This window comes from Phyllostomus hastatus, unplaced genomic scaffold (genome assembly GCF_019186645.2).
Source record: "Phyllostomus hastatus isolate PE091 unplaced genomic scaffold, TTU_PhHast_1.1 phas_scaffold_39, whole genome shotgun sequence".
In the NCBI taxonomy this organism is placed as follows: Eukaryota; Metazoa; Chordata; class Mammalia; order Chiroptera; family Phyllostomidae; genus Phyllostomus; species Phyllostomus hastatus.
This window is the reverse complement of record NW_025334028.1, coordinates 22455125-22480905: the sequence shown is the minus strand read 5'-3', so window position 1 is coordinate 22480905 and position 25781 is coordinate 22455125. Positions and strand designations below refer to the sequence as shown.

The 25781-nt window shown below is 34.8% G+C and overlaps 1 protein-coding gene across 6 annotated transcripts; it reads left to right on the top strand.

Moving 5' to 3' along the window:
* The first annotated feature begins 1531 nt into the window (after positions 1–1531).
* On the top strand, positions 1532–18000 carry TRMT10A (tRNA methyltransferase 10A). Of its 6 annotated transcripts, none has more exons than XM_045820440.1 (8): positions 1532–1662; positions 6530–6726; positions 7626–7788; positions 8548–8619; positions 10766–10840; positions 12767–12916; positions 14768–14873; positions 16315–18000. In XM_045820440.1, the coding sequence occupies exons 2-8, from the start codon at positions 6542–6544 to the stop codon at positions 16581–16583; spliced, it is 1020 nt and encodes a 339-aa protein (XP_045676396.1). In that variant the 5' UTR covers positions 1532–1662; positions 6530–6541; the 3' UTR covers positions 16584–18000. The 6 variants fall into 6 exon arrangements, with proteins under 6 accessions (XP_045676396.1, XP_045676401.1, XP_045676397.1 ...); XM_045820441.1 differs by having other exon boundaries at positions 1535–1757; XM_045820442.1 differs by having other exon boundaries at positions 1535–1757; positions 6485–6726.
* Positions 18001–25781: the final 7781 nt, after the last annotated feature.

Sequence of the window (25781 nt, the reverse complement as noted above, 5' to 3'; positions counted from 1 at the left end):
AGGAGTCCAGGTATTAATTCTGAAAAAAATATATAATGACTCATATTAACAGATCCCTGAAGAAAAACTGAACAGCTGTTAAAAGATTCGGCACATCACTATGTCAGCCTGAGTGTAATGACCTACATGTGAAGGGCTACATATCTAGTTACTAATCCTCCCTCAGCTACTCTTTGCCCGGATATGGAAGCAGCTGAAAAAAGATGCCCTACTAACAAATCAGAAATGGAGCCAATTAAGAGATCTTTTAGATTTGAGATTAGGAAGAAACAGAGAGTGGCTCACAACAGTGTTCAGCTGACAGTTTTTCAAGAAATATTTGAGATTTGAAGCAAGAGTAACTTCATTTTTGTAATTAAATTTATTCAATAGATGAATTTCAATTATTTTAGAAAACTCAAATTCTAAATTTGATTTTTACTCCCTGAAACCTTTAAACATGTTCAAATGTTTTCAAATATCAAGAATAGTTTACTTCAGAATTGTTTCCCTACTGATAGCAGTCTTCTTCTTCATTCATTCAAACTTTATTATCTTTACATTTTACAATAATCATTTGTTAAAAGTAGGACCAAATAAAAAAAAAAGCAACTAAACACAAAACGACAATCTACGAGATTATGTTTCAGTTCTTTCTGTTGACTTGGTCTCTATATAGCAAAGTTACATAAAATCAAATATTATATACAATGAAATGTCATCTGACGTTTTGCAAAACGTAATAGGAAAAATAACTCAAAGAATGGAAAGCAAGATTTCCAATTGCAAGCTTAAACATTCTAACTTAACTGCCTCTTATTGGAAATTTGACTCACTTTTAAAATTGGATTTTCCATTTGAATTGTGTAAAATCATATTACATTGACAACCTTCTTCTGTACATATTATAGTTTAGGCAAGAGATGCTTTGCCCTCATCTCTAACAAAGAGCCTTTCGTCACTGTTTCGTATTTTTAATTTTCAAGAGTAGGAATGTCTTAAGTCTCCTTCCGACCCAATATCCTCCCAGGAACACCTGAATGAATCACATGTCCACAGGTACACTGGTGCTTCCAAGAAGTAAAACACACATCAATTCCCATTCCAAAATCCATAACTCCGCCCCACACCAATTCTCTCCCCTCATTCCCGGGGCGGGTCTGGAGCTGGCGCAGTTACTTGACGTACACTAAACAGCCGAAGCCTATATCCCTGCCTCTGGGAGTTGAAGTTTCCGAGGGAGGACTCGTGAACGGCATCAAGACCATTCCAGAAAGACTTTCTTCCCGTGCTCTCGGGTTCCCTGACAACTCCTTGGCTTAGTAAGTCTTCTGGAACTGAGGCTGGCTCTCGCCTACCCTTTGATGTCCTCTGACCACAAAAGAGACGCTCAGCCTGTGCCACTGTCAATGAGCTTTAACGGCTTCCGGGGGAGAGGAGAGTGAGGCTGTGGAAGTGGCAGCCGCGACCCAGTTGCCGGAGGAAGTGGCGTCATAGAGTGCGCCCTCTTGGCCCGCCAAGAAGCTCCCTGATTGGCTAGCTTCAACTTAATCCCGCCTCTGAAGAGCGTCCTCCAGCTCGTGGCCAAGAGGGGAGAGAGGGTCCAGGCTCTGTCCACCTCTGTGGGGTGCCAGCTGTCGATATCTCTTTCGCTGTCGGGATCCAGTCCCTAGTTTGTGAAGAGTGAGTTTCCAGAGAACGAAGGGAGAGGGAAATGTGGAGTCTGAAGGGCCAGGAAACGAGTTACGGTTTTGCCACTTCCTGGCTAGAGACCGTGGGCAAGTCGCTTTACCTCTTTTACTCTCTTTATCTCGTTTTGGGAGGCAGACGTTGTTGAGCGCTCGGAAAGATAGCGAACAAAGGGGAAAGGTACTGCTGTGCTTTTAGCCCTATCGTGGTGAGCTCAGGACGATTTTAAGAAGACCGAATTGTTACCTGATTCCACGGAAATAAACATTAAGTGTTAAAATTGGGCCATTTTTGTAGAGATATAAAGAGGATAGCAACAGATGATTTTCTCACTTTTTATTTTTTAAATCCTCCCCCTCTCCTTATCCCAGCCCAACCCTCTGCCTAAGAGGCCTGACAGCTGAACCAAGCGCAGTTTCTACTACTGTAGATTTGGCGGGCGCGGTTTGAAAAATGTGTTCTTTCCCTGTCACTGTCAGATCATTTAATTCCATTCTGCAGTTATATCAAAATTCGTTTGGATTTTTCTGAGAGTCTGTGTCATTATTTATGAAGAATATGTTAGCCCAATCAATAAAATCTATGAAAGCTTTTTGTTTTAACTTTGGCCAGTCGCTGATTTTTGATGTGTGTTTTTCCTGTTTAAATCTGCTAAGAAGTGAAAATACAAGAAATATTGAAACCCTTCTTTTGTGTGTTCTTCCCACACCAAATGGCCTTAGTCATATTTATCCAGTTCTTAGTTTTATAAGACCACCTGACAACCTATTTATGTGACTAAATGAACCATTTTAAAAATTCGGAGCTGAACAAAATTTCACACAAATATTTCTATAATTGCTAAAAAATACGGTTCTTAAATATTTGTGGAATGTGGTTAAATGACTGAAAATGTACTGTGAGAGCATCACTGCATGTGAGGGAAGAACGCAGAACTCTGTGCTATAGAGCTTATAAACTGTGGCCAAAACTAAAATAAGAAAACAAATATATCCAGTAAACATCATACATATTTTGCTTAACTTGTAATCGGAACAAGCTAGTGCATAGTGAACTACTTATTGCATGGCAATACGCAGTGGGAGTTACGTATCCTTGTATGTGAAGAGTGCAGTCTCAAGCCAACATCGTTTGTATTGTATTCATGCATGAAGATATCTAGCTTACTCAAAGCTTCAAAAAATTCACTTACTATAGTGCATTTTCTTAATTGGGGAGAGCTTTAAAAATAATTATGACGATGTTGACTAGCTTATGATCTAGCTATGTACTTGACAGGGTTTCTAAGACTTCTTAGGTAGGAAAGGCGAAAGCTCCCCCTAGTGTACTTGAGCTGTGAAATATTGCTATACATTGCTTTTTGTAACTTTCATATCATAGAGCCAATTAACGCTTGCAATTTTTGAACCTAATACAGAACTAGCAAAAAATGCCAGTGATAATGGAAATAGTCTTAAAATACTATTTTCTGTAAATTTTAATTGTGTAAGTTTGCATGTTTAGTTTAATGGGCAGGTTTAGCTTATATTTTCTCCACGTTGTTTTGGATACACACATTGCTAACTTTAATTTACTATCTCTGGAAAAGAAGTAAAATAAAAGTGATCCCGGGGAAACCCAGTAATTACTTTAAAATTTTCTTTTAATCTTTTCAGGCGAACTGAGTTTCCTCTGTTTCGCAGTTCTTAAGTTGAATGTTTATCTTTCAACCTTTATAAAAATTACTGGTGAATACATTCAAGGTTACACTTTTATCTCTGCCATTTTGTCTGTATTTCATTCTGTAATTCAGATCTTTTAACTGCTATGACATACTGTTTTTCACTCTATTTCTGTCTGAATTCTGAGTCAGATTGCCAGCATATCTTCTAATCCATCAGTTACCTCTTGGACTCCAGGTAATCTGGAGTTTGTCTAATATATTGAAATTTTTGTTTCCACCCCCAACACTAGGTTGAGGGTTCATCTGAAACTGTCTCCCATCTCCCACCTTCTGTCTTGTGTTACTACTATTCTTCCTACTTTAAAGCCAGGGAGACTCCCAGTTGCCTTTGCATAGCATACCCAGCAGGAACAATGTCTATTCTAGTTCTTGCTTTTGTTTTTGAGAGAGGCTGTATCTTTTGTGTTTTTTCCTTTCTATCTTTTATCTACTATTGTCATGCCTTTCAAGACTGGGAGGCAGGGTGCCTCAAAACTTCTCAGGAAGTCTGTCCCAATTTTATTATTTAGTGGCATGTGAATTAAACTGGAGCTGTTTTTTTGTCATCTTTCAGTGACACAAATCTGAGAGCCTTCCAACAGCAGGACTAAAGCATCATAGCTCTTTTACATTCCTTGGAAACCTTTATTTTCTAAATAAGATCTTGGATTTCTGGGAAGGAGAGTTAGATCTGGGTTTGAATCATAACTCCATTACTTCATTCATCTATTCATCCAACAAGTACAATATTTTAAGGACCTACTTTATGCTAAATTTGTTCTAGGTGCCTTATTTCTTAGGAATTATTTAGTAGCTTTGTATTTATAATTAACCTCACTGTGCCTTTTTCCTTTGTAAAGTAGGCATGATACTGACTACTTCATAGTGTTGGTTTTAAGGATTAAATTAGATGCGCTTTTTTGGTTAAGCGTGGTAAGAATTAATGTCTGCTATTGTTATTTAATTTTAAAAATCCTTTGTAATATATTCACTCATTTATTTATTTTACCAATATATAAGCAAGAAAAGTGCCAGGCCCCCTGTTAGTACTGGTACTCTAAAGTTGGGCAAAAGCAGATGTCATCCCTGCCCATGTGGAGTTTTCAGTGTAGAACTGAATTTGAGCTGTTATGTCTAGCCAGTGTTCCTTTAAACTAAGGATACTCTGATTAGTGGTTTAAGGAAAACCTGTGAACTCTTACTTGTGTTACTAGATGACTCTTTCTCCTTCATAGTAATTTTGGGACCTAGTTCATGCCAGGGTTTTTGCTGTAGCTCCCAAAGCACATCTTAAAATTTCTTTCCTCGCAGTCAAAATTTGGTAAACTTTCCAAGTTTGCTTAGTTATCCCTGTATGTCGTGTTACAACATTGCACTTTTAAAGAAAACAAGAATCATATCATAAAACTACTGCTTAAATTATGTTCTGCGAAGGTTTTGTCTTTCCATTTCTGAATTGTGATTTTTCTTCTTTAAGATGTTATCTTCTCCGTACATCTTAGCTATTTCTGTGAAAAGGAAGAATCATACAATTTTCTTTAAAACCAGTTGAACATTTATATACTTAGTCTTTGGTATGGATAAATAATACATAACATTTTTCAGCTTTGGTGTTAATAATTTGTTAAAGAGAAATCTCAATATTTCTAGTTATTTTTCCTAATCTGAAGGGAAATCCAGTTCTAAAAAACAGATATAAAGGTGTCTGTGATTAAATGCAAATAAAGATGTTTGTGATGGCCCTAAGCACTCCACGACTGATTACAGATTCAACTTGAGTATTTTGTGTGTTTTTTTACCATGACTAAAGTGGAAAATTTATAATTGTGTATTTACAATGAAATATATGGAAGGGGACAACCAGATTTGTTTTTTGCACTATCCCAAATATGTAGATCTATAGCATATGTTCTGTCAAAAACCAATTGTGAGTATATTCCCAAATAATGAAAGTAACATTTCCCTCATATTATAACATTAAAGGTGACTTCATAAAGTGCTTTTCTTCTTTTAAAAAATAATATTTTTATATTATAAAACAATGTTTTTATTCTATAAAATTTAGAAAATGCAGAATACCATGGGTATGAATGAAATGTTTGTGCTTTTTAAAACAAAATTGGATATGCTGTATATTTTTTTGTTTTGATTTTCTTATTTAGCATCACCATTTTTCTTTATCACTAAATAATTTTGGGAAACATAATTTTTACTGGCTACTTAGTATTCCCAGCCACTATCGTCGATAAACTCTGATTTATTTAATCCCTTTTACTTTCAACAGTAGAGGTAATTTCAAGTAGTTTCCAAATTTTTCATTGTTAAAAATAACACAGGAGTACATGAAACAATTCTCCTTCCACCCAGTCCACTCTTTTGATTTCCATGGTTTCAGTTACCTGCTGTCAACCACAGTCTAATAATGTTAAATGGACAATTCCAGAATTAAACTATTTATAAGTTTTAATTGCACACCGTCTGAGTAGCATGATGAAATCTAAGGCCATCCTGCTTCATCCCACCCAGGATGTGAGTATCCCTTTGTCCAGCATATCCATGCTGTATACTCTGCCCAACATTAGTCACTTAGCCATCTCGGTTATGAGAGACCACATTCACATAATTTTTATTAAAGTATGTAGGGATAATTGTTCTACTTTTTATTAGTTATTTTTCATCTCTTTCTGTGCCTAATTTATAAATTCAACTTTATTATGTATGCATATATAGGAAAAAACAATACATGTAGGGTTTAGTATTATCCACCTTTTGGACATCCACTAGGGAATCTTAGAATGTATTCACTGCAGATAAGGGGGGATTACTGCATACCCTTTTGCATTAATTTTATGTATATTTCTGATTCATTAACAAGAATTTATTCTAAGGAAATAAATTACTGAATCGAGGGTATCAACATTTTAAAGCTCTTGAAATCTACATATGTGTAGCCTGCTGGAAAAATTGTGCCACCAATAGCATATGAAAGCACCCCATTTTATCACAAGGTACTTGCCAGTAAATGACATATATTGTTTAAATTTCATTTTTATTCATTTCTGATATAGTTTAATTTTAATCACATCTATTGGCTATTTGTCTTTTCCTTTTTAGTGTGAATCATCTCTGTATGTCAAAAGTTGCTTTTCCATTTTTCAGAGGCATCAAATAATGTCATCTGAAATGATGCCAGCATTTATTGAGACCTCTAATGTTGAAAGAAAGCAAGACTTAAGTGAAGATCAAGAGGAAAGCCAGAAGCCAAGATTAGGTGAAGAGTTTGAACCAATATCTAAACGACAAATGAAGAAGCTAATGAAACAGAAACAATGGGAAGAACAACGAGAACTCCGCAAGTATGTTTCCAAATGCATATATTCTACCCCTATTCAGAAATAATGGAATGTTGGACCTGTCACAGTCCTTTTACACATTAAAAGTAATTGTGTTAATTAAAATTGGGGCTATGCATGTTGTTAGCTAACACTGTCAGTTGGCTGTTAAAGCTGTATGTTTTGAATTGTGTTTTTAGCAGTGCTTATGAATTTACACTGCACACTTTTCTCACCCAAAACCTATTGTGTAGCAGCACAGTTTCTGAAATAACTGACTTAGGAAAGGGATATAATTAGCATCCATGTCCTAGATACGGAACAAAAATAACCACTTCAGATAGATCAAATTTGGGCCTAACATTGATTTTGCTAGAAGAACTATTGCAGGTCTTGTTGAGAATAGTTGGGCTGAAACTGTTATTGTACCTAGAATGCCAAAATTTACTGGGAGAAAATAAACTATAATTGATGCAGATTAGAGAAACAGTATGAGATTTTTTTTCCCCACTCATAGTTTTACTTCGCTTTTTTCCTACATCATGTAAACGTTGCTAGAAAATCACGTAGGGGAAGAATTATAACAGTAAAATTTACCAAAATTCTCAAAATGAGTATTAATATTTATCAAGTTTTCTTAGTAGAGTATGATACCAATAATAAATGAATTTATTAGTAGTATAGTTAGGATTTGTGTAAAAAGCATTACATTGTTTTTGAAAACTCATTTTCTTCCTTTCTAAAACTTAGATGCACATGTAAAATTGCTGATATTTGACCAATTTTGATTCATAGAAGTGACAATTTCATATGGCTAAGCCTGCTGATTTAAAAAAAGTAATTGTTTCTTTGTCTATATAGAATAGTCTTATAAATATCTGAATATATAAATAACAAAAAGTTATTTCAATTACTAACTTTAGACAAAAGCGGAAGGAAAAACGCAAGAGAAAGCAGTTAGAGCGACAGTGTCAACTGGAATCAAACTCAGATGGAAACGATAGAAAACGTGTTCGAAGAGGTGTTGTTCACAGCACACTTCGTCTTATCATTGACTGCAGTTTTGACAGCTTGATGATATTAAAGGTATCATGAACCATTGTCAGAAAAATTGTGTAGGTAAACTGTGCTAAATAATTCTTGCTTTAATATGTAGTATCACTTTGATATAAATTTGGGTGCTGAAATGAATCTTAAATCAAGTTTTTCATATTCTGCCCCCTAAGTTAAACTAGCTAATGAATTCCTTTTATGAATGTGTATATGTATATGTATTGATAGGAGAGACAAATACCATGGGTAGATTATAAAACTCAATAACTGCATATTAATCATCAAGATCTGAGTGTTTATTTGCCCTAATCAAAATAAGAAAATAAGAAATATGATGGTCTTAATTAAATTATTTCTTATTTAATAGTCTGAGAAATCTGGCTATTTAAATAATGCTAGTACAAAGAACATGCTTTAATTACTTTCTAATCCATTGATAAGTTATGAAAATAGTAATAGTATGGCTCTAAGAATTTTTTTCCTTTGGTTGACTTTTAAGAAGAGTAAATGTTTCATGAACTATTTTAAGTGGATACAAAATATGAGATAATGGGTTACTTTCAGAGTATTGACTTATAGTGATAAGTATTTACTTTCAGAGTATTGACTTATAGTGATTTTTTGTAAGTTAGATAAGGAAATTGAATGGAAATGATCAGAAAGGACTTGTATTTCAAAAGGAAAAAATGTACCTGTCTAGTCATCCCTTGTACTTACTCTATTTCACTAAGATTGTGGAGTGGCCATAGATGATTTTGAAAAAGCTGCTTTAAAATTTGTACTCTTGTATAGGACATTAAGAAACTTCATAAGCAGATTCAACGATGTTATGCAGAAAATCGACGAGCACTGCATCCTGTGCAGGTATGTTTGAAAGATTTTAAAACAAACTCCAGTTTCCTTTCTTATATTTTCATTGGGAAGAGGCCTGAATAATCCCCACTCCTTTACAAGTGTCTTACAGATAATCCCTTAGACAACAAAATGCCTATTTGAACCATGTTTTATTTTTCTGCAAAAATAAAGTAAGATATTTTAAACATTTTTTTCACATGTCATTCTCAGCCACACTGCCTGGTCATCATCAGTCTTGGACACATTGACCTGCTCTTTGCTGTGTAGTTGAACATCTTTGTTAAAGGGTACACATCTATTTTCATACCCATTTCTTAGGTCTCATTCTTTCCCTTCTGGGGAATAGGAGGAACTGATGTGTGCTTTGCTGTTAGTAGGTTTATTCTACTTAGAAGATTTCGAGTTACTGGTAATTTTGAAAAATACTTCCTTAGCTAGAGTGAGGGAGTGCTTTGAGACTAGTTGCCTACTGTTAAGGAAACATAAGGGACATAAAGGAAAGAATAAACAAATGGGATCTCATCAGAATAAAAAGCTTCTGCATGGCTAAAGAAAACACTATTAAAATAAAAAGAACCAACTGTATGGAAAAACATATTTGCCAATGATATCTCAGACAAGAGTTTAATCTCCAAAATATGTAAAGAACATACATGACTCCACTCTAAGAAGACAAGCAACCCAATTAAAAAATGGGCAAAGGACTTGAATGGGCACTTCTCCAAGGAGGACACACAGAGGATCCAGAGACACATGAAAAGATGCTCAATATCGCTAGCTATCAGAGAGATGCAAATTAAAACCACAATGAGATACCACTTCACACCAGTCAGAATGGCCATCATAAAGCAACAAACAACAAGTGTTGGAGAGGTTGTGGAGAAAAGGAGACCCTAGTGGACTGTTGGTGGGGTTGCAGACTGGTACAACCACTATGGAAAACAGAATGGAACTTCTCAGAAAACTAAAAATGGATCTGCCTTTTGACCCAGTAATTCCACTGCTGGGATTATATCTCCTAAGAACCTGAAACACCAGTCCAAAAGAACCTATGCGCCCCAATGTTCATAGCAGCACAACTTATAATAGGTAAGTGCTGGAAGCAACCTAGGTGCCCATCAGTAAATGAATGGATCAAAAAACTAGGGTACATTTATACGATGGAATTCTATGCAGCAGAAAGAAAGAAGGAGCTCCTACCCTTTGCAACAGCATGGATGGAGCTGGAAAGCATTATGCTAAGCAAAATAAGCCAGGTGGTAAAAGAGAAATACCATTTGATCTCACCTTTAACATGAACCTAAACAACAAAACAAACAAACAAGCAAAAGATAGCCAAAGACACTGAAATAGAGAACAGGCTGACAGTGACCAGAGGGGAGAGGAGAGGGAATTTCAGGGGAAAGGAGGAAGGGTTTCCCTCCCACACAGGAACAAATATAAAGGACACATGGACAAAAACTAGGGGGGTGGAAATGGAAGGGAGGTGGGGAGGTTATGGGTGGGCGGGCTGGGGTGGGAGTAAAGGGCAGAAAACTGTACTTGAACAATGATTAAAATAAAATTAAAAAAATAAAACATTTCAAATAAAAAGCTAAAAATAGGAAAAAAAAGAGTTGCCTGCTGTCTGAATTTTAGGTGATGTAATAATTAACATCGGCTCACTGACATTGAGAACTGGAAATTCTTTTTTGGTTTGATACTTTGTTTTTATGAAGTGATAATTTATATTTTTCCATTTTATATTCTCACTCTTGCTTAGACTTGAAATAGATGTCAGGTTTCAGAATCAAAGAATTCCAAAGACTTGGGACTATTAAAAAAATATCAGTGGTGGTAAAAGAAAGGGAATGGAAAGTTGACATGGAAGCAGGGAATTTATAGAAAAGTGATCATTAAGGGAAATGCACATTATGCTTGAAAAATGGGGTGAAAATGTAGATGGAATAAGGAAGTTAGCAGGTTATGGAGTGCACAAAACATGTCATTTTCACCAAAAATTTATTCTTGTGTGTTGGAAGCATGCTACAAATTTATTTTTTTCTAGAATGAAAGTATTTTGTTCTATTGATGATCAGGTTAGTGTATGAGGGAATAAAATGTACTTCAGTAGTCATTTTCTCTCTCATCTTATGCCTACAAATCTCTCTATCAGTTTTATTTGACAAGTCATGGAGGCCAGTTGAAAAAGAACATGGATGAAAATGACAAAGGATGGGTCAACTGGAAGGTAATTACAGTCGATTAACTTTCGCACAATTCCAAGTACTTTTAAGGTTAAAGGTCTGCATTTTTTAACTAAGTTCTACATAATGTCAATAAATAGAAGAGAGCAATCTCCGAACCCTGTGAATCAGTATACCTAAGTTGAAGGGTACTAATTGGAGAAGCTACAGAGACTGAGATGTCTGTCTCTACTTGCTCTCATTAAATCTCACTTGCTATTTTGCCTCCAACTTTAAAACATATTTTTTAAAAAGGAACAAATTTAAAGGTCTTTATTTAATCTCTACCCAGTAAACTGGCTATGCATTATATATGAATGAAGTTGCTCTAAAATTTGAAAATGTACTTGCATCATTCCTCCTAAGTTTGTGTTCTCATGTCCACATACTGGTATTGAACTCTTTCTCAAAGCCATTTCTAACCATGACAAACTTTCCCTCCCACACACACAAATCTCATAATGCCTGCAGTTATTTTTATTAATAGCCTAGAGTGTGGAATATTTTTAAAGGCTTTTTAAAGGTTTAAAGTACAACATATTTACCAAGTTTTATGATTGTGCCTAATTTCCTAAGAACAACAAGTAATAGTAACAACTTTGAGTGGGCATACTTTCTGTTATTTTGTGGCTTATTATATTTATTATACCACCAGCTTTCCAGAGAGACATAAGTTCACTGGTTTCTAATTTCAGTACCCTCTTTTTTTTTTTTAAGATTTTATTTATTTATTTTTAGAGAGGGAAGGGAGGGAGAAAGAGAGAGAGGGAGAAACATCAATGTGCAGTTGCTGGGGGCAGTGGCCTGCAACCCAGGCATGTACCCTGGCTGGGAATCGAACCTGCGACACTTTGGTTTGCAGCCTGTGCTCAATCCACTGAGCTACGCCAGCCTGGGCTAAATTTCAGTACCCTCTTGGGGCCCTTATTAAACATAGGGGCCAAATTATAATATAACATTTTTCAGAAAACTGGCTGTTTATTTATCAATAGGTTATACGTTTTAGGTGAGACAAGTCCTACTTTACTTCTTATTTCTTTAACAATTATTGGTTAAGTCCTGACCATTGTGGTTCAGTTGGTTGGGTGATGTCCTGGAAAGCAAAAGGCTGCCCATTTGATTTCTGGTTAGGGCACATGCCCGGATAGTGAGTTCAGTCCCCGGTCAGGGTGTGTACCAGGGGCAACCCATTGGTTTCTCTCTCACATTGATGTTTCTCTCCCTCTCTTTCTCCCACCCTTCCCCACATGCTAAAATTAAATAAATAAAATCTTTTAAAAAATTACTGGTTAAATGTCATCTGAGCCTCATAATATATTTTCTTTTATTCTATCAGTATAGTTTACAAAAGTCTGCCCAATGTTAAGTTTTTTACCTGTGACCTAAAAATTTTGATAAAGATAATTTCAAATATGTATCTTTATAGAAATAGGTATATGGAATTTATTAAATCTATAATCCATTTCCTTTTGATGATTCATGTAGGTGGAGGGGAAGTAACTGGAGAAGGCATTCTTGGGCTAGAAAACCATGTGAGCAAATATGTGACAAAATGTGTTTGTTTTGTTGGAACAAAGTTAGAAAGGGTGGGTTAAGTGCCATATTCAGGAAAGAGTTACTAAGTTAAGGAGTTTTAATTTCATCCTACAGGTAAAGACAAAACATTGAAATTGGTGTTTTTAGAAAATGACTCTGTCATTAGCATATGGAAGTAAATTGGAAGGATCTGAGGTGGGAGACCGAAATGGCATTTGAAGCCCACTTAATTAATTAAGGTGTGAGGTGATAGGAGTTAAAGTAGAAGGTTATAAATAGTGCATCGTAACAACATTCTTTCATACTTCCTTTAATATGATTCACTTCCTCTCAAAATGATGATAGCCAATTTTCACAAAATTCTATTAATAACATCTTCCCCTTGTGTCTTAAAGGATATTCACATTAAACCAGAGCACTATAGTGAATTCATAAAGAAAGAAGACCTGATATATCTTACATCAGATTCCCCTAATGTACTGAAGGAATTAGATGAATCAAAGGCTTATGTGATTGGAGGATTAGTAGATCACAACCATCACAAGGTACTAAGTTTTTAATTTTGCTTTTGCTTGTACGTAAAATTGATATATCAATTTTGTCAATAATAACAATGATACTGTTTGATAGTAGTAATAATACTGATGATAGCTGATCTCTGTTGAGTGCCTGCTATAATGCAGTCACTTTTCTGGCTAAGCAAAGCACTTCACATAAGGTGGGGCAAAATTAGATGTTCAGTTTATATGGAAAATAATACAATAATTAATAAATAATAATATGAGAATACACTGTGTTTCATGTAATCACAACTATAAATCTACTTTTGCCTCACCTGTATATCAGTATGCTTAATCCTCACTATAAACCAGTGAGGTCAGTGCTATTATTATCTCCATTTTACAGCTGAGGAACTGAAGGCCTAGAGAACTTAAGTCTAAAATCAGTTGTAGTAGGTGGGAAAGCAGATATTTGAAACCAGGCAGCTTGTTCTGCTTAAACAATTTGCTGTGTGGATAGAAGATGCTGCTGCTAATCAATTTCTAGGCCACTGGTAAAATTTATAACAAAACTGATAAATTTATATTTTAAATATGTGTTATTCATGTGATATATTTTCTGTTCTCTTATATTTCTACTTTTGTCTCTTTCTACCTACTTATCCTCATTCAAATGAAAAACTACAGAAATGGCCTTTCTAACAGAAAACAACATTTTGTACTTTGTCAGCTTCTTTGCAATATGCTAAATTCAACCCAACTAAAGAAAAAACATGTTTACTAAGTGTCTGAGGAAGTACTGTCAGCAAAACAATATAAATTTGTTACTCTTGTATAGAACCACTGTGCAGCAGAACTCTCCAGTGTTAGAAATGTTTATATCATTCTGTCCAGTGTGGTAGCCCTATGGCTATTGAGCACATGAAATGTGTACAATATAATTGAGAAACAGAATTTTTGAAAATTTTAATCAATTTAAATTTAAGTAGTCACATGTGGCTATAATTGGACAGTGAATCTCGATAGCATCAGAGGGAATTTTATCAGAATGATGTTTAGCTTTTTTAAATTATTTTCTTAGTGGAAAATTCTATTTTATTATATAGAACCAAGTTTGGACCAAATTTTATCTTTCATGTTGTTTATGTCTTTGAACTAAAACAATTTTGTTTTCAAAAGCATCCACGTTAATCATTATTATTTGTCCTTAAAATACACAAACTACTGATGGAGAAATTTAGTTCTTCTTTCTCCTGTCCTGTACTCTGTCTTCTGGCTATTTCAATTCTGATTAGACCCAGGCTTTAAAAGTTTTAATTTTGAGAAGAGAAAATTCTTCATATTCAATAATCTTTTAATTGATAGGGAAAAACATAATTTATAGGCAATTTAAAATTTTTTTCAGTTCAGCTTTTCATAGAATGTTTTTGTCATTTCTCCCTCTTAGTGTTATAAAATTGAAACATAGTTTAATCTGCGCATCTTTTGCATTCATGGGAAGAGTGATGTTGCCCCTCCAGGAATTCAGTTTTTGAGTATTTGAAACTAAGAGAAAGGCAGTGTTGAACAGTGAACAAGTATTTGAGTCAGGAGGCATGGGCCAAGTTTTTCCTATGGTTCTGCCACTGAAGGACTTTGTGACAGAGGGAGGGAACATGTCTTTGGTTTCCTCATTTGTAAATTGGTTAAAACAAGTGCCCTAAACATCCCGGCTGTCTTATTGTCAAGAGAATATTTCCAAATTATCAGTTAAATATATATACACACACAAACACACACATACTTCAGATAATATTCTCTGAATTAAAGTCTTTCCTAAAAATTACTGATTCTGTCGTAGACTTTAAGTTAAAATAACCTAATGTTCTAGTCCAAGTTATAGTGTCTTTGTTTTAGGGACTCACATATAAACAAGCATCAGATCATGGAATTGACCATGCACAGCTTCCCCTTGGAAATTTTGTGAAGATGAATAGTAGAAAAGTTTTGGCAATTAATCATGGTAAGCTATAAGGGTATAAACTGAAAATATACCTGAGTAAACACTGAAAAATAACATGTTTACGTTTTGGACATGTACAAAATAATATACCTTGCTGGAGAGAAAACTATAAAATGTAATGATATATAATTTGAATATAGAAATACATGCTTATTTTAGAAAATTTCAAAAATGAAGAAAACTGTAAAGAAAAATAAATAAGATACAATTTCACTATCCAGAGATACTTGGTCATAACTTCTTGGTATGGTTCCTTCCAGTTCTTTTCCTATGCATATTTATTATTATTACATAATTGGATTCTTATTCTATTACACAAACTGTTATAAATCTGGGTGTTTCGCCCCATTTATAATGATACATTTTCACATAATTAAATTATTGTTTATGATTATGTAATATTTTATCATCTGAATATACAATAATGTAGTCATTCTCCTGTTGATTTTTTTTTGTTTTTATTATTGTAAGTAACATTGTAACATACATTTTTGAGCCCTAAGTATTTGCCTGGAGCTTTGCTTCAAACATTTTTTTTTTAGCAGAGCCCTGACCAGTGTAGCTCAGTTGGTTGGGCAGTGTACCACAAAGCAAAAAGGTCATCAGTTTCAATCCCAGTCAGAGCACATGCCTGGGTTGCAGGCATGTCAGGGAGCTTATGAGAGGCAACCAGTCCATGTTTCTCTTCTCACATTGATGTTTCTCTCTTTCTTCATCCCTGCCTCCCCTCTCGAAAACAGAAATGTAGTAGAGATTTTTATTGGTACACAACTGTTTCTTGGGCTCTTTTTATGTGCTAAGAACTTTCTCCATCGTAGGCTCTAGGAAGTTATAGAAATGAATTTACTGATTCAAGGACTGAACTTCTAAGACCTTTGATTGATTGTGGAAATTACTTTTCCATAAAGTAATCCAAATTAACCTTTCAGTAGTGTGTTAATGTGAGAGTGCTTTAGAGATAGTATTACATTTTTACCTCTAATGTGAAAAAGAAAAGCGGCCAAGATGCTCCCCAGAATGAGTGGCTCTTTATAGGTAAGATAGAAAAAATTTAGACTAATCCTAGCCTTTTTTTTCTAGTTTTATGTTTTAGCACATAAAGGATAAAGAAGTGAAGGGGATAAAGAATAGAAAGGAAGCAAAAAGATTCTGTGTCTATCAATTAATATTGACAAGTGATAATGGTAAACTCCTGAATGTTTGAGAACTGTATTGAGGAGGTAACAGGCTTGAGAGCTTTGGGGCAAATTGGCTCTGACAACCAAAAGGAGAAGAAAGTGATAAGAACAAAGTAATTATTAGGACATACTAGCACTCCTAACATAACCTAAAAGCAGTGTATTTTAAAATATAGTATGCAACATTGTGATGAATTTGGCTAAGAAATGTGTAGAGGTTGTCAACTTGGCTAAGAAATGTATACAGTTTGTCTTTGTTTCAGTGTTTGAGATTATTCTGGAATACCTGGAAACAAGAGACTGGCAAGAAGCCTTTTTCACTATCTTACCCCAAAGGAAAGGAGCTGTTCCCACAGACAAAGTGTGTGGGAATTCTTCCCATGACAAGAAGTCTGCCAGAGTTGAAGGTGGATTGGACAGTGATTCCAGTGAGGAAGAAACCAGCAGAAATGAACTAGATTCACCACATGAAGAAGAAAAGCAGGATAAAGAAAATAGCACTGAATCTATAGTGAACTCTATACCAAAGTAATGTCAATTGAGTTTTTGTTTGTTTTCTCTTTTCTTCTTTTTTTTTTTTTTAAGGAAAAATTAGGAGAAAATGAGGTGCTTCATAGAATACTCAAATTGGAAAAAAAAATTCATTTTCTCTTCAGTTGAATTTTTAAAACTTTCAGAGCTGATAAAAAGTTCTTGTAAACAAAACACTTTTTGTTTTTGCATAAGATTTACATGTGTAATTTGAAATACTAGTTTTTTAAGCCTCAAATAAATTTTGAGGATTTTTCTTTAATATTAAACCTTCATTCTCTCATTTACTGGGTTGTATTCTTCAGAATGTGCCTTCTGACCCATTTGTTTTATTATTTAATGTTTTTATCAATGTCTTACTCATTTATTTCCTACATATTTGTAGAGGCTGATATTCATAAATCTCCTGTAAGTATACCAAAGTGTTCAGTATGTGAGATCCCCTTCTATTTGCAGCTTTCGTATTCAATAACTTCAAAGGAATATAGTGATTTTAGGAAGAAGTATCAGATTGATAAACTCAACAGTTTGTTTGTTTGGGACTGTTGACCTGTCTCTCTTCTTCTTTTCGATGCCTTTTTGTGGTTCTAAAGCAATCACTGACGAGTTATACTCTTTAATATATTTTCTTTTTAAAAATATATATTTTTAAATTCAAATCATGGTGGTAAATTATTTCCATTACAAAATTAATTTTTCAGGCTAGATTATTTTAAAAAGCTGTTGAAGGATCAACATAATTTTGTCTTTACCTAAAAAGAAATAGCTCTCAGCAGGTATCTTTTTGTTCCATATATACTTTTATTTTTAAAAAATCTGTTCATTCTTAAAGTTAACTTTGTATGTGCATCTCCGCCTACTATCATATGAGCAAGTTAATGTAAATGTTTATTTCTGTAAATAACATAAGTGTATGAAAATATGCATATACTATATATATCTGTCCATATCATGTATGCTTCTCAATGATACACAGAATTGAGTTGTCATGTATGTGTATCATTTGTGTGAATGGTTGTGTTCAACAACACTGAGGAATTTGAATTTCACAAAGTACAAAATCTAAAAATATTTGTGTGAGGACATTGGTAAGGTAATATGGGGCTAAATGAGATGTTTTAGTTTTCTACCAGTAACTGTAGAGCAGTTATGTTTAAAGTAAGCAATTGTCCTTTGTCACAACAATAGTAAGATTTCAGAAACCTTCACTGAGTGGATCAAATGAAGTTTCTGTTTTTTTTACTCACTGGCATCTTAAATTATATACACATTTAGTAGAAAGTTTATTGGATTTAGTATAGATGTTCTTTGCCTTTTTGTTGCTTTATTCTTGGTAATCTATTATAGTTATCTATTTAAAGTAAGGTCTGTGAGCAAGCTATGTAAATAAAAATCCCCTACAATTCTAAAAGAACAAAGCTTATGTCTTAAGTTGTATTTTTCAAAGGTTCAGATTTTTCTAAGTAAATGGGGTCTAATTATACCTTTTACTTAAATTATTCCATAGTGAATAGGCACAGTTTAGTTTTGAAAGGTGGGGGAAATCATTATAGGTAGTATGAGTTTAATTTTCACTAATTATAAAAGCCCTGTATTAGTTTCCTAGAACTACCATAACAACCACAAATTAGGTGGCTTAAAAGCAGCAGAAATTTATCCTTTTACAGGTTTAGAGGTTAAAAGTCTAAAATCAAGCTGTAAGGGTCACTGAGATGATATATATAAAAAGCAAGAGTTGTCCACAGAGCAAGAACATGTACAAACAGCAATTTTAGAAAAGAAAAAAGAATGGCAGGGATTAGAATTAATGATGGCAGTGGCCTATAGCTAATGCTTATTAAAATGATCTCAGTTAGCATGGAGATGTTTATCTGTTTTCCTAACATCTTGCCAGACACACAGAGTAGGCACTTAAGAAAGGTGAAGAAAGGAACCAGTGGCAGAATCAAAAATAATGCTATTGGTGGAAAGAGTAGTCCTAAATCTCAGCACTGCCACTCATTAGTCATGTGACTTTGGGCAACTTATTCCACCTTTGTGTGTCTCAGTGTCCTCATTTGTAAAATGAGAATGTTATCCCATTTGTCCTCTTTCAGGGTTGAGCAATCAATAGGTTTGAAACCTAGCAGCTAACTTGATTATACTGTCTTGTATTGCCTTCAGTCCTTGCCTGATTTCCCTTGCTTCTCACTCTTCCTTTTGGACATTGCCTGACTGAAAAGTAGTAATATGCTTCATTTCAGGCTCTACTTTTTGAGGAACCCAGGTTTAGATAAGATTTTTAAAATACATGCCCTGGCTGGTGTGGCTCATTGGATTGAGTGCCAGCCTGCGAACCAAAGGGTTGCCAATTAGATTCTTAGTTAGGGCACATGCCTGGGTTGCAGGCCAGGACCCCAGTAGGGGGCATGCAAGAGACAACCACACACTGATGTTTCTCTCCCACTCTTTCTCCCACCGTTCTGCTCTCCCTAAAAAATAAATAAAATCTTTTTTAAAAATGCAAACTTTTAAAATTACCAGAATGAATAATCATTAAATAAAATATGGAAATCACAGATCATTTCATGAAATATTTTAAAAAGCAATAAAAACAGAATGCTAACATAAAACATGATAAGATTTCTCAGCAATGTTGAAATAAAAGAATACAGAAAGGCCTATTGGGATTAAAAAATAAGTCATAATTTTCATGTTGGATAAGGCTCTACACATTACAGACAGAAAAGGGCATGTTGTAGTGTTCAAGAAAGCAGTTCTTAGTGAAAATATGACAGGAATATCTATGCATCAAGTAGCATAGTATTCAAATTCATTAAGAAAAGTCTCAGGAATTACATGAAATAATAAGGAATGCATTAATATAAGGAGACTGACTCATTCTTTCTAACCCATGGCAGTTCAAGTGCACAGAAGATAAATATATGGGAGATACAAATGCTGTAATTAATATGACATATGTCAAGTTATATAGGTTAAAAGTGGTTTTCCAGTGCTCAAGGAATGTTCATAAATGAAAAAAAGCTCCAAAAGTAGAAATAATATAAGTAACTTCTCTGATAATAAAGTAGAAAATAAATTTATGGAACAGGAGAAAGCCTTACCACCTAGAACTTTTTATTTAATGTTAGATGGTCTATTGTAAAAGGCAGTGTTGAGATAAAGTTGGTCATGACAATTATAAATTTCTAAACTATTTTCTAAAGTAGTTTCTCATTACTTCAAAATATATGAATAGAAATGGACAAAATTACCAAGACCACGGAGCTACAACATCTACCATAATAATTGTAAAAATTTAGTACACATCTTCATAATTGATTAATAATCACAAAGGCAAACAGTAGACAAGATACATAAGATTTGAACAACGCAATGAGTTCTAGTTAATATATCTACAACTTTGTGTTCAACAGCTTTAAAATTTACTTTCAGGTTATATGAAACATTTATGAACTTGAGCATATGCTAAGCCTCAAAGCTACCCACAAGAAAATCAGGATTGGTTCTTTTTACAGATCACATCTGCTACAATATAATTATAAGTCTACGTCATTTAAAATTTGTTTGAAAAACATACTTGGAAATTAAAAAAACTTCAATTTGTGGGTTGCAAAAAATGAAAATTGGAAAATAGAAGAAAATTTAATGAAACAGTATTAAAACTTGTGGGAGGTAGCTAAAACAACATTTAGAGGAAATTTTATAGCCTATATTGTGCTTAAGTTAGAAAAAAAACTAGCATTATGAGCTGTGCATTTAATTTAACAAGAAAAGAACAATAGTCAAAGTTGAAGGAAGGAAATAGCAAAAGTGGACTCTTTGAAAAGACTAATTAAAATAGATTAACCTCTGGCAAAATCAAAAAAGGGAGAGAGGGTGTATGTAATATAAAAGTGAATAATGAATATTAAATTGGGAACAAATGGATATTATGAAACATGTCAATACATTTGAAGTTACTAAAATAAAAGTTACCAAAAATAACTAAAAAATTTTACAACTACAGCGTTTTGTAACTAAATAAATTGATTTAGTAGTTTAAAATCTAGGACCAAATGTTTTATGGGCATATCTGTGAGACATACCAAAAGCAAAAAACAAGTCATTTAACACAGATGCTTTATAGAAAATTTAAAACTAGGGAACGATTAGTATATGAAGTTTGTTAACTGTGCTGTTTAAGTGTTATATATTTTTCCATCTCTGCTTTTTAAAATTATGGTAAAAACATAATATTAAATTTATCATCTCTATCATTAAGTGTACAGGGCAGTAGTATTAAGTATATTCACGTTGTTGTACAACAGATCTGTAGAACTTGCTCATGATGCAGCACTGAAACTCAGTACCCATTAAACACTAATTCCCCCTTGCCCTTCCCTCTCCACCAACCCTTGGTAACTACCATTCTGCTTCCTGTTTCTATGATTTTGACTACTTTAGATATTTCATATGGTGGAACCTTACTGTCCTTTTCTGACTAGCTTACTTCTTAGCATATTGTCTGCAAGTTTTATCCATGTTGTAGCATGTGATAGGATTTCCTTTTATTTTAAGGCTGCATGATAATTCCATTGTATGTATGTACCACATTTTCTTTATTCACTAATCTGTCCCTGAGCATTTGGAATGCTTCAACATCTTGGCTGTTTTGTGCAATGCTGCAGTGGACACAGCTGTGCAACTATCTGAGATCTTGCTTTCAATTCCTTTAAATATATACCCAGAAGTGGGAATGCTGGGTCATATAATAGTAATTCTATTTTTAATTTTTTGAGGAACCTCTATACTGTTTTTCTTTTTTTTAGATTTTTGTTCAAGTACAGTTTTCTCCATATTCCCCCCTATCTCTCTCCCCTGCACCACCCATCCCTACCTCCCACCCTTAGTCCTACCGTCCTTTGGCTTTGTCCATGTGTCCTTTAAACATGTTCCTTAATGGCCCTTTCTCTCCCCCCCCCCCCCCACCATTACCCCTTCCCTTCTTCCCTCTGGTTACTGTCAGTTTGTTCCTTATTTCAATGTCTCTGTTATCGTATATTTTGCTTGCTTGTTTGTTTTGTTGATTAGGTTCCACTTTTAGGTGAGATCATATGGTATTTGTCTTACCACCTAGCATACGTCACTTAGCATAGTGTTCTCCAGTTCCGTCCATGCTGTCACGAAGGGTAGGAGCTCCTTCTTTCTTTCTGCTACACAGTATTCCATTGTGTAAATGTACCATAGTTTTTTGATCCACTCATTTACCGATGGACACTTAGGTTGCTTCCAGCACTTAGTTATTGTAAATTGTGCTATGAACCTTGGGGTACATAGGTTCTTTTGAATTGGTGTTTCAGGATTCTTAGGGTATAATCCCATTACTGTTTTTCTTTTTTTTATTTTATTTTATTTTTAGAGGGGAAGGGAAGGAGAAAGGAAGAGAAACATCAATGTGTGGTTGCCTCTTGTGTGCCCCCTACTGGGGACCTGGCCCACAACCCAGGCATGTGCACTGAGAATAGAACTGGCAACCCTTTGCTCAGTCTGCTGAGCTACACCAGCCAGGGCCCAATATTGTTTTTCTTAATGGCTCTGCCATTTTACAATAATGCATGGAGTTCCCACTTCACATCCTTGCCAACAGTTACTTTCTGTTCTTTTGATAGTGACCATTCTGATGGGTGTGAAATGATATATCATTGTGGTTTTAATTGCATTTCCCTAGTTACTAGTGATGTCGAGCTTCTTTTCATGTGCTCCTTGACTATTTTTATATCTCCTGTAGAGAAATGTGTATTTAAGTTGTGTGCCCATTTTTAAAATGAGTTTTCTGTCATTGGGTTGTGGAAGTTCCTCATATATTCTAGAAAGTATAGGCTGCCCTATCACTATGATGAGTGTGTGTGTGTGTGTGTGTGTGTGTGTGTGTGTGTGTGTGAGACAGGAAGCTTTAAAGTTTCATACTATGTTTTGTTGCCTGTGTTTCGGTGTCAAAGCTAATCACTGCCCAATCCAATGTCCTAAAGTTTCCCCTGATATTTTCTTCTAGGAATTTAATAGTTTTAGGTCTTACATATAGGTCTCTAATCAAGTTTGAGTTAATTTTATGTATAGTGTAAGATAACTTTATTCTTTTGCAAATGGAATCCAGTCTTCCCAACACCATTTGTTCAAAAAGAGTGTTCTTTCCCCATTGTGTAGTCTTGGCACCCACGTTGAAAATCATTTGCCCATTTTTGCAATGGTTTATTTCTGGGATCTCTATTCTGTTCCATTGATTTATAGGTCTATATGCCAGTAACACACTATGTTCTTGCTGTTGTTTTGTAGTATGTTTTGAAATTGGGGAGTGTGAATTGTCCAACTTTTTTTTCTCAAGGTTTTTTTTTATTGAATTTATTGGGGTGACTGGTTGATAAAATTATATAGGTTTCAGGGGTACAATTCTTCAATACTATATATTGTGTTTACCACTATAAGTCAAGTCTTCTTCCATCACCATTTATCCTCCCTTTACCTCCTTGTCGTCGTCCTCCTCCTCCCTTCTCCCTCTTCCCTCCCCCTCCTCCTTGTCTTCATCTTTCTTCTTTCTCCTTTGTCATCCTTAGAGATTTCATACAAATTTTAGGATGGCTCTTCTATTTCTGTAAGAAATGTCATTGAAATTCTGATAGGGATTGCACTGAATCTGTAGATCTCTTTGGGTAGTATAGACACTTTAATTATTTTCTTCCCCTTCTTCTCCAATTTTGTTTTGTTTTGTTTTGTTTTGCCTGATTACTCTGGCAAGAACTTCCAGTACCATGTTGAATAGAAGTGAGAGTGTCTTTGCCTTCTTCCAGATCTTAGAGGACAAGCTTTCAGTCTCTCCCTTGTTGAATACAATATTACCTGTGGGTTTTTCATATGTGACTTTTATTATGTTGGGGTCCTTTTCTTCTATTTCTAGTTTATTGAATATTTTTTAAATACTTTTTTTAAAGATTTTATTTATTTATAGAGAGAGGAGACGGGAAGGAGAAAGAGGGAGAAAAACATCAATGTGCGGTTGCCCCTCACGCCCTACTACTGGGGACTTGGCCCGCAACCCAGGCATGTGCCCTGACTGGCTATTGAACCGGTGATGCTTTGGTTCACAGGCTCACACTCAGTCCACTGAGCTACACCAGGCAGGGCTTCTATTGAATATTTTTATCATGAAAGAGTTGAATTTTGTCAAATGCTTTTTCTGCACTGATTGAGATAATGGTATGATTTGTTAATGTGGTGTGTATTAAACTGGATGATTTTTATATATTGACCCATCTTTGCATGCAGGTATAAATACCACCTTAAAAACTTAAGCTGTGCCCTGGCCAGGTGGCTCAGTTGGTTGGAGAATCATCCAGTACACCAAAAGTTTGTGGGTTTGATTCCCATAGGTTGTAGGCTGAATCCCCAGTTGGGGCATATACAGGAAGCAACAGGCTGATGTTTCCCTCTTCTCTCTCTCCCCACCACCCCACCTCTCTGAAATCAATAAATGTATCCTTGGGTGAGGACTTAAAAAAACTTATGCTAATAAATGAGAATGACTGAATGTAGCTATATTAATAATATTCAGCTGAAGATATTAGCACAATAGTGAATCTAAAGAAATGAAAAGAAATAAAGGAAATATTAATTAAATAAAAAATAAGAATATAGAACACAGCACTAAATCCAAGATCTGTTTTTCAAAATGATAGTTAAATGTAAAAGCCATTACCCAAATGAATGAAAAAATTACAAATACACAAAAATGAGATTGCAGTGTAAACATAGCAAGCAATAGAAGAATTATGGGACAGATCTGTCTCAGTTCTATGAAAATAAATTTGGAAACCTGGATGAAATAATTTTCTAAGAAAATAAATATCTCCAAAATTGATCCTTCAAAATAATAAAATTTTGAACAGGCCAGTTGTCATAAAAGAAATGTCCAAGGTCTTCCGCTTCCCAAAACACCAAATCTACATGATCTGACAGGTGAATTTTACCAAGTTTTCAAGGAAAAGGAATCTGCAGTGCTGTTGCAACCTCTCCATAACAGGAAAAATATAGGGAGAGAGCGAGAAAACTTTGATATTAATTTTATGGAGTATGGTCTTGATATGCTTTAGTAGTGCCTAGTGGTTAAGCACATAGATTCCATCCACATTCTGAACCACTCACTAAACCTTTGTGTGAGAGAGAGTTAACTGCCTGCCAAAATCCAATTTTCCTTTTCATAGAATACAATGTAGTACTGGAATATGGTTCCTACCTAAGAATTCTATCAGCCCTCTTCCAGCTAGACTATTCCTCTAATCATATTCCTCATGGTGGAATATGTTGACCACTTCAAAGCCAGGATTTTAAGCAGACGCACTCTTGTAGGAGGCTGAATAATTCCACCTGCCCCCCCCCCTGCAAGATTCTATTCCCTGAAAGCTGTGATATTAAATAGTAAGGGGGGATAAAATTATTAATCATTTGACTTTAAGATAGGACTATCTTGGGTAACCTAGATAACATCTAGGCCCAATGTAATTATAGGAAGAGGGTGGCAGAAGAGTCAGTCTTAGAGCAATGTGTTGTGAGAAAGACACAACCAGCCATTGTTGACATTACACATAGCAGCCATGAGCCAAGGAGTGTGGGTAACCTCTAGAAGCTGGAAAAATAAAAGAAAATGTATTCTTCCTTAAAGCCTCCAGAAAGAATGCAGCCCTGCCAACCCTTTGATTTTAGCCCATTGATACCAATTTTGGACCTCTGCCTCCAGAATTGTAAGACATAAAATTTGTGTTTGTTTAAGCCACTAAGTTTCTGGTAATTTACTACAGCAGCGCTAGGAAATTAATACTTTCCTCCATTCTCCTTTTCCTTTTTGCCAGCAGCATGCAGTTGAGAGTGAAACCCTAGGTGATGGTTGAGCCAGAACATGCAAGTATCTCAGGCTTCCGAATCAGCAATAAAGCAAAGTCATCTGCTGACTAAAAACACACACTTTGGACTCTTAGTTGAGAAATAAACTATTGTATTTGAAAGATGACATTTGTTTCAACTGTATATCCCATCCCAATGAGCAAAACTCTCAACTTCTCAGTTTTCTTATTAAAGAGAACAATAGTAGCTACTTCAAATAGTTATTTTGAAACTTAAATGTTACTATATCTAAAGTGTTTAGAGTGATTCCTAACACACAGTAAGT

Coding starts and splice junctions, on each gene's coding strand:
- TRMT10A (XM_045820440.1), top strand. CDS start 6,542: ATGTCATCTGAAATGATGCCAGCATTTATTGAGACCTCTAATGTTGAA. Junction 7,789..8,547: donor ACAGCTTGATGATATTAAAG/GTATCATGAACC, acceptor ACTCTTGTATAG/GACATTAAGAAACTTCATAA. Junction 14,874..16,314: donor AGTTTTGGCAATTAATCATG/GTAAGCTATAAG, acceptor TCTTTGTTTCAG/TGTTTGAGATTATTCTGGAA.